Source organism: Montipora capricornis, chromosome 12 (assembly GCF_036669925.1).
Source record: "Montipora capricornis isolate CH-2021 chromosome 12, ASM3666992v2, whole genome shotgun sequence".
NCBI lineage: Eukaryota > Metazoa > Cnidaria > Anthozoa > Scleractinia > Acroporidae > Montipora > Montipora capricornis.
The window spans coordinates 19266863-19275925 of record NC_090894.1 but is presented as its reverse complement, the minus strand read 5'-3'; the positions used below and the strand labels follow the sequence as shown (position 1 = coordinate 19275925).

At 39.3% G+C, this 9063-nt stretch overlaps 2 protein-coding genes and 1 long non-coding RNA gene across 4 annotated transcripts in view; all 3 read left to right on the top strand.

The window, feature by feature from the left end:
* Positions 1–9063, top strand: part of LOC138026739 (uncharacterized) — a 269593-nt gene that overhangs the window by 18145 nt on the left and 242385 nt on the right. The window lies entirely within an intron of this gene.
* LOC138026813 (multidrug resistance protein 2-like) lies at positions 831–4805 on the top strand. The gene has a single exon (XM_068874272.1). It carries the CDS (start codon positions 887–889, stop codon positions 2429–2431), a length of 1545 nt encoding a protein of 514 aa, XP_068730373.1. The 5' UTR covers positions 831–886; the 3' UTR covers positions 2432–4805.
* LOC138026700 (uncharacterized) overlaps positions 6257–9063 on the top strand; it is a 29168-nt gene continuing 26361 nt past the window's right edge. Inside the window, exons 1-3 of one of the 2 annotated variants that reach the window (XR_011127326.1) lie at positions 6257–6314; positions 6415–6491; positions 7686–7739. This is a non-coding gene — a long non-coding RNA (uncharacterized lncRNA). Of the gene's footprint in view, positions 6315–6414; positions 6492–7564; positions 7740–9063 lie in introns of those variants that run through there. The other variant, XR_011127325.1, reaches the window with a different exon arrangement.

Genomic DNA, 9063 nt, shown 5'->3' with positions numbered 1-9063 from the left:
TGTTATTTTTAGACGAGAGGAAGTCTGTCTTCGAAGACGTCCGCATGCAGGCCAACCTCGATCTGATGTTTGAAAGAAAATAAATATTCATCAGCCTTCCACGTGCGCCGCCAATTTCTCTTTTCACCAAAACCTGAGGGCGAGGCAAGACTGCATACAGACAGACTTCCGCTAGAACAAAGACTTTCGCTCGTCTAAAAATAACTTTCGTGGACATGACATATCCCGGCCAATGCCCAGAGCCTCCCTCTCTGTCCCCTCATTTTCTCTTGCCAGGCCTCATTTTCTCTTGGTAAGGGTAATATAGTTGAAAAAACCCAAACCCTTACAAAAATGCTAACCTTAGCATTTTTGTAAAGGTTTGGGTTGTTTCAGCTATGGTACCCTTCACACCGTACCGCCCACCCCCGGAATAGTCATGCCGTCTCCCTCGAAAAGCATGGGTGGCCTCCTTTGTCGCGAGGAGTCTCGAGTCTTCGTAATTATTCGCTTCGCACGGTAGAGCTGATTCGATGCACGAGAGCTTTCTCTGCTCGACGAAGGATTTTGTTCTCCCCCTCAAATTCTCCATGTTTCAAAAATCGTTTTAATACATGATAATGTATCGATTACATTGTTATCGCTTTTTTATTGTTCTGTCAAGCAGCCTCCTCCCAGAGCCCCATTGTACTTTAAGCCAAGAGGGGTTATAACAAAAAACAAAGAGAGGTGTTATTGCTTGCACTGTTATTTCTGAGAACAATGAAAAGATAAGAGTTTTAAATTGTTGTAATTCCTACCAGTGACGTTTGTGACCTCATCCCAGTCTTTCACTGCCTTAAATAATCGAAACGGAACTTTCAAGGAATTTTATACCGGTGCATCAATACTCAGGAACGTTAGCAAAATGTCGACTGAAAGTTTTCTTTCGACCATGGCTGTTCATTACTTCGGCTTTACAATGGCTTTGGACTATTCGATAGTTCTGGTATCAACGCAAGAAATGTGGTTTGCGCTTGGAGGGAAAGACACCTACTTCGGTTTCATGTTCGGAATTTACGCATTTAGTCAAGCGCTTGTTTCACCATTGGTAGGCTACATTTCTGATTGGCGCGGCCTAAAGTTCACCGTTATGTTATCGCTGGTTATAAATGTCATGGGAAATGTATTATATGGACTCTCTGTCTTTTCAAATTCATTATATGCGATGTTTTTTGGGCGGTTAACAGCTGGGATTGGAGCGGGGTCCGTCACTCTCGCACTGATTTATTTAACTAACACGACCCCGGAACAAACTCGAGGGAAATCCATCGCAAGTTTCAAGTTTGCCCGAGCAGCTGGCTTCTTAGGAGGCCCTTCAGTTGGAATTTTTCTTGTTCCCTTGTTCGTGAGTAAAGAAGATAACGTGGCCATTCTCAGCGGCAAGAAAATTGCAATGTTGTTCAACGTCTATACTGCCCCCGCTTGGGTCGCCGTTGCCAATGTGGTATTCGTCATGTTACCTCTTACTAAATTCTGCTTCAAAAATCCTCTTGCACCTCATATGGCGATGAAATTTGCCATCGGAGAAGCAAAGAAACTAATATCACACACAGCATTCTTTATGTTATTGGTATTCTCCGGAACGGCTTGTTTCTGGGGTGTTTTTAGTGACTTATTCGTTCTTGCCTTCGGTCAATACGGCTTGGTTTCAGAGCAGAAAGAGTTATGGAAAGTTTACATTTCCGGTGGCGTCGCATTCGTCGTGTCGGGTGCAATTATTCGTGCTGTAATCCACAGGAGATTGTCGCCGGCTATGTTTTCAATTCTTGGATTAATCTTCAATGTCTGGGGATTTGTTCTTCTACTTGATTACCGTTTAAAGGGTGAACGAGTGATGAATCTGCTCTATTTTGGAGGAGTTGCGCTTTCGACTTCCGGTGCGGCCTGGTTCTTCACCGGAGTTGGAGTTTATTATTCTCAGAAAGTCACAGAATTGAGCAACGAGGCTCGCAATCGAAGAGGAGTGTTCCTTGGCTGTTTTAACCTCGCAGATACACTTGGACGCTTTGCAGGACCAGTGCTGGTTTCTCGCTTTTTACATTTGGCAAACCTTGGAGACAAAAAATGTGAATATGAAAAATTTGATCCAAGCAACTGTCAGGTTGTTAGTGTGAATGCGGTGCTTGCAGGATTATGTGGAATCTTGTGTATTGATCTCCTGTCTTTTATATATTACCATATTGCTCATGGCAAGCGACGTATTCATGGATTTCTTCTCAATGAGACCTACCACCCAGGACAACTACCACTCACAGAGGATGTCTACAATCTCCAAGGAGAGGGCAGGGAATGGGATCAACCAGACCACACCCAAATGGATTCCTATCTCCCAAGACAGATACAAAGGTCATCATTGCATGGTTCTTCATCTCATACCTCATCGCATGATGGGAGCATACATACGATATGATAATTTGCAATTGGGTGTTGTTACGACTAGTAGACTCCTATCAACAAAGGGGATACTATCAGGGCTGTCAACCCCACCCCCCCCCCCCCTTGCCCCCCCAAGTCTTCAAAAATTGAGAATTGATGGGGATGGGATGATAGATGATGTCATTTCTGTTAACGTCATATTACATCTTTTATGCAAAGAATACTCTGTTCAACATATTTAAATCAGCAACTTTACAATTTTTTCTGCTCCATTTGTCTTTACGTGCGAAAAAGATGTCATTGGCATATCAATATTTAATTTGATTGATTTGTTTTGGACAAATCGCATTATTGCTTAGGCCTGTTTTAAATGTCTCATTTTGCATGTGCCGAATCTAATGCAAATGAGCGTAAAATGCGATGTTTAACATGGACCTTAAATTACAATCCCTCAATGGGAACGAGTTTATCAAACGTTTGAATTTTGTTATTATCAATGTCAAAATAACTCAAACAACAGAAATTATTTGAAAGTTTATTGTCGTGAAATTCGGTTCTCACAAGAAATGAGAAACTTCGGCAATTAATCGGGATTTCACTGCGTAATCTTGAGACCGGGAGATACAGTCCAAAATCTGGAGTCTCCCGGATTATCCAGGAGAGTTGATAGCCCTGTACTGTAAGTTATGACCTTTATATTTGCAATTCAACTTCTGGCTCGACTGAAGAGTATGAGGGGTGTATAAAAGAGTTGAAGAGATTAATAGTAGATGCCATGGCTTAAAGTGTGTACATGAAACTGAAAATTCCAAGATGGCGTCAGGCAGGTCACTTTGAAAAATATGTGTCACTAAGTTGGCCAGTGAGGGCGACTTACAATCTGAGAGAAAATATGAAAGCTTGCTTTGCAATAATATAATCATGGCTGCGTCTCTTACCAACCTACTGAAAAGAATAATAAAATTTTTATTTTCAGTGAGTTTTTTTACAAAAAGTATTCAGCTCTTTATTATGTATATTTTTTTTTCAAAGAGCTGAGTGTCATCTAGCCTGCGAACGCAGACGTATTTCATGCGGTTGTTTCTCTTCCTGATTTTTTTCGGGGAACGAAACAACCACCAGAAATACGTTTGCATTTGCAGGCTAATTAGTGTCATCTTGAAAAATTGAGTATTTGGTGATGTAATCTCATCTGTCACCTGTATTCTGCTTGGAAAACATGAAGGCTTTGGGCAAAGCAACCTTTGTAAGGTGGTGGGTGGTTGTTTGTCACTTTTCAGAATGTTGCTAAAATTTTGAAATGAACAGTTTCAAAGTTTCTCAAGTTGTGCACAAGAGAGGTAAAACTTTAAGATACAGTAGTAAGAAGAATATTAAGAAGTAAGAAACAAATAACCTGGCTGGGGTTTCTTTAAGTCATCCAACTCGTCTATTTTTCTATATACTGTACATGCATAGGAGGGCTCAATCCATGGATGCAGCCCAATTCTTATATCATAGAACAATAAGGGATCTGAAACTCCAATAATACATTTAGTATTTGAAGAATTGAATTGAATTGTGCAGTCATTGTAAGTGCCTTTTTTTTTAATAATTCAGGATAATTTTATTGAGGCTTGAAATTCCAGAAATTGGGGGAAGATATATGCATTGTTTATTGCTTGAAAGGCAACCCCATTTTAAGGAAAAAAATCAAAATTTCACCCCTTCAATAGAATGTTATGGTATGGCTTATTAAACTGAGACTAACAATAGTATACAAGTCTAGAAACTGTAAAAGTAAAACTTCTAAAAACAGAACGTTTTTGATGTACTGATGTTTTACCCAATAATAAGTCAGAAACATTCACTTTTATTTTTACAGTTTTTAGCCTAGTATATACATAATTTTACCTTTAAATCCATTGACTCCTGACCGAGTATAATTGTCTGGCGTTAGGCAGAGTAAAATCTATTAAGTATCACTCTCAGGGGTCAATGGTTAAGCAAAAAATGTTTGATTATAAACATTTTCTAAGGTAAACGTATTTTACTTTCAAGGTGGATATCTGCAGTTTTGTGGCACTGTGTCTTGGTGTTTCAATATAAAACAAAACTGTAAAAAATATCGGTCAACTTATCTATGCAAGAATATATCTCATGGCCATTTCAGATTGTTTCTTACTTTCACAGATACACTCAGAAAATGTGACAATCTAATGCCTGTAAATAGAGAATGGAAATAGATAATATTTTTCACTTGTAAAAAATGTTTATGAGTATGTTACTAGAACCCAGGCCTTGTAAGTATTACGGTGCATTTAGCTGAACAATGTATTTAATTTGATGAAGTTTTTACACCTTATGTTTGCCATTGTATTGAATCCTCACAAATTTCTGTTGTGCTGCATAAATTCTGTTAACAGTAATAATCAAGTGTCACTTGTTATGAAAATGATGTTGAGAGTAGAGTAAGGGGGCATGTGATTGTATGCATTCAACCCTTCGATCCCAGGAGTTAATCATCAAGCAAATTCTCCTCACAATTTCAATGAGATGTCAGTCAGGTATTGAGAACTAAGATTATTATCAACTTAAGAGGTGTGATCTTGATGTAACACTAAATTCTCATGACTAACCAACTAAGAAAATACTAGTTAGGGAAATTAACCTTTCAATTTTGAGAATGAAAGCGTGAAAGAGAGTGAAGTAAAAATTAAGTTCAAGGTAGGATCATGGTTCGGTTGGGGTTCTTTTGGCTATGCATTTGTGGTATTTGTTATGGCTCGCTTGCCTGAGTATCTACAATCATTGAAGGAGCCAGCCATGGTAAATCAACATGCTGTATTACACTAAGGAAATGAAGCCTATTGGCGAAAGAAGAAGTTTAAAGTAAGGTCCTTTTTCACAGGTCACTTGTTACAAAACCTTTACTAATGCTAAACTTAGGCTTTATTGGGCCTAAAAACTGTGTTTAGGCCTAAAGTTATCCAAATTGAAAGTTTTGGGTGGCTTCAGTATAGGTAAAGCAATAACCTTTATTGAGTGACCTGTGGAATGTGACCTTTCATTTCATATGTGTAAATCATTCTCACGTTCACTCACTTCGGTGTTGGTTGGCCTCATCATAGATATGCTTCAATGTGACTGTGCGATGCAGTTATGAGCTATGCTGTCAGTCATTATTTCACTCTTTAGTTGTGAGATGCAGCTCAAGGCAGACCCACATTTCACCCTTGCACACCATATGGTCTCCAGTAGCTCTGGCTAGATCACAGAGAGTCATGAGCTCAAATTCCATCTGGGGCTCGGATTTTTCCTTAGAAGGCTAGACAAGGGGTAATTGCCACACTTCCTGTAGCCATAATCACTATCCCCTCCCCTTACTGTCCTAACCCATCTCTCCCCCCCGCCACCATATAACTTTGCTGGGTTAACCCCTTGACTCTCGGGGGTTCCCCATTGAAGTCTGGCCAGTTCATGCCGGTTTGGGTGTCAAAGGGTTAATAATATTGTATTGCCCAATGCCACGTGGAAATTATCCAGGAAATGGATCTCAAATCCAGTTGCTCACTCTTTCTCTCTCTTTCCAAAAGAGCCGGTGATTGGAGTTAGCAAATTAAAGGTTCACGCTTCTCACTCATTGTTCACTTCTGAAGGAATTTTTAATTGAATATTGACGATTATTGATAACTCACAGCACTGACGGTTTCATAGTGTTTTTTTTTTGTGTGTTTTTAAAAAATCAGTGGCTTGAGCTGAAAGAAGCCATTCCTACAGGGATGGCTTAGTGGTTATATTACTCGCCTCCCACCAATGTGGCCTGGGTTCGAAAAACGAAAAACGGCGAAAAGAGCATGCGTAATTGTCACAAAAATGGCGGCCGAAGAGATGCAAACACGTTCCTATTCGCCAAAGTAAAACGGTTCTTTCTGCAGGTACCAGAAAGCATTGTATTTTTGGTCACTTGGGATAAGTCTTTATTTGGAGTTGTTTTGTTTTCTGTCTTTTGTTTCTTTTGTTTTACGTAACTTGCAGAAGCTGCCAGAAAAACCCGAAGGACCGTGGAATAAGCTGCCTCGACGAGCGCCAAAAGAATAATTACAAGAAACGAGGTCTCTTTCTGCCTTTTTCTTCTGAGGCTTTTCTAGGAGGTCTCGATAACTTTTCTCCCTGAATCGACCATTAACGTTTTGACATTAGGCATATTTTACGCTTAATGTGCGATGTAAAATGATTGCTTGTTATCTATCCACCATTTTCCGGGGAAAAAATATGGAAATTAGAGGTGCCAATTAAAAATTGAAACCGTGCCCAGCAGGAGAGAAATCTTGAGATTTTAGTCGTGTCAATGGGTTGTGCCTTGCCGAAATGGTTTGGACACGGTGCCAAAGATGAACCGTGCCGTGCCGATTTTTTAGCGCGTGTAGAATGGGGTTATAAAGACATTCGAAAACAAAAATAAGTAATAATCTTAGGCTTGCCTAAAGATATTGATTAAAAACTACATCATTAGGTAATGCAATAGACCATATTCGTGTTCTCGGTATTGGACTGGAACTAGCTTGCAATGGAGGCTAATGCGGGGGAATCTTTTCAAATGCAAATACTTTTTAATGTATTCCCCTGCATTAGCCTCCATTGCAAGCTAATTCCAGTCCAATACTGAGAATACGAATATGGTCTATTCTAGAGTTTTACAAACATCAGTAACTGTTAGCATCAGTTTTTTGCTTTTACAAAATAAAGCAGGGAAGATTTATCCATAAATTGTGGGCGTTTATTTGGACGGTGCCTACTAATTCAAAGGTATTTTTGTGCGGTTTACTGAATATGCGGAAAAAGCAGATCTTAGCAAGTGTTATTGAAATCCAAAAAGAAAATTGGGGGTAACCACGCATTTTTCGAAGATAATTAATCAACAATATTTGTAAAAAGCTTTTAAATACAAAGCAATGTATGGCGTTCTTTTCCAAATTAAAGCTTAACTATCTCTGAAATATGCGTGGCTACCCCGAATTTTCTTTTTGGATACCAAGAGCACTTGCTAATTTCTGCTTTCTCCGCATAGTTTTGAACCGCGAAAAAATATCCCTGTATTAATAAGCACTACCCATAGGAAATCCGAGTATCTTGAGATGCGCAAAACGTATGCGCAATAACAATAGTAGGCACCGTCGTTAATAAAACAAGTGTATTCCACTCGCGCTTGTTGGCAAATTTTAGGCGTCACGCGCCCTGTTGGCGGCTATCTATCATCTCATATCCAAAGAATTTTATTTGTTCTTGTCTCCTTCCTACAATTGTAGCTGCAGGGGACTGGGCACGTCAACGACGCAAATATTTGACGAACAGAGGAGAAAGTGAGCGCATACTAAACGTTTTACCTGTTAATAAGATGGATTTGGAAATTGATTACCTAATAATGAGGAGTCACGTAAAGATTTAAGGTGCTCACTTAAGTAATGAAAAGTTTTTAAGATCACGGAGAGGACCATAGAGATACGAGTCTCTTTACCGGTTTCGCATTGCTAGCGAGTTTTCTTCGAGTATACGGTATAAAAATAATAACTTTATTTATCGACCTTTAGAAAAATATGCAGTAGATTTACATTTAAAATAAGCATATATCAAAACGCATGAATTCAGATTTCAAATGTATTTAACCGTATGATTATCTTTGAATTAGTCTTGTTGCTCAAGGTATAAATGAGTTCATATGTCTTTTAGTGCTTGATCTTGATATTTTTACATTGATTTCTTGATTTAATCTACGGCTATAGTTCCTATTTACATGTGTACGAATAAATACTTGATTAGGGTGTTCAGCAGTGTTCAATGTTCTTTCAAGTTCTCGTTGTGCTGGTTCCTGCTTTTCTGGTTTCTCGTAGATAGTGAAGTCTCACTTTTGTTTGCCTTTTTAACAGTTTGTTCAATGTGTTATTTCCAACCCAGATTCTTTTGGTGCCATACTCCAAGTATGTATGTCAGTTACTAAGAATTGTTTTCAGAGCAACTTCATCCTAACTGTCATTTTTCCGTGCTATGCAACGGTCCAACGAATTGGGTTGAGTCAAATACAAATGGAATGAACAGCGAAGATCACTGAAGCTTGCTCCGTTGCTTACTTGTGGTAGACCACGTGAAAATCGTGGATTTCTTGGACGAGTAGTGACATTTTCCTGGTCCTCGAGTCCTCGGAAAGGCCCCTTGAAAAAAACAGCGCATTGTCATCTGTTGCAGTGTTTATACTAGGGACATAAGAAAGCTTTAAGTATGTCCGATTTCTACTTTGAATGTGAACGGGGTTTATTTTAGTTGACGTACCTTACTTTGTAACCCTAGAAACGAAGTATCTTCAGAGAATCCGAAGTAACGTGATCTAAACTGGTCTACTTTTATCTCTCTCGAATGCGTACTTGTGCAGATCAAAACACGATAGGGCAATTAAGATCAGTGTCAAGAAAGTTCACTTGAGTTTCTATAGCGTCTATGGCCTACTTGGGCCCCAGTATGAACTTCCGGGCTAATACTTCTCGCTGTTAATGTGGATGGCGGGATGCCAGCCGAGTTTTATTATTCGAGATTTTTCCGTGACAAAGAGGGTAGCCCAGGGCGAGCAAGTGAGGGCCACAACAGCTGGAACAATTTTACCAGTTGGTTGATTAAGGAGGCCTGGTCAAAATA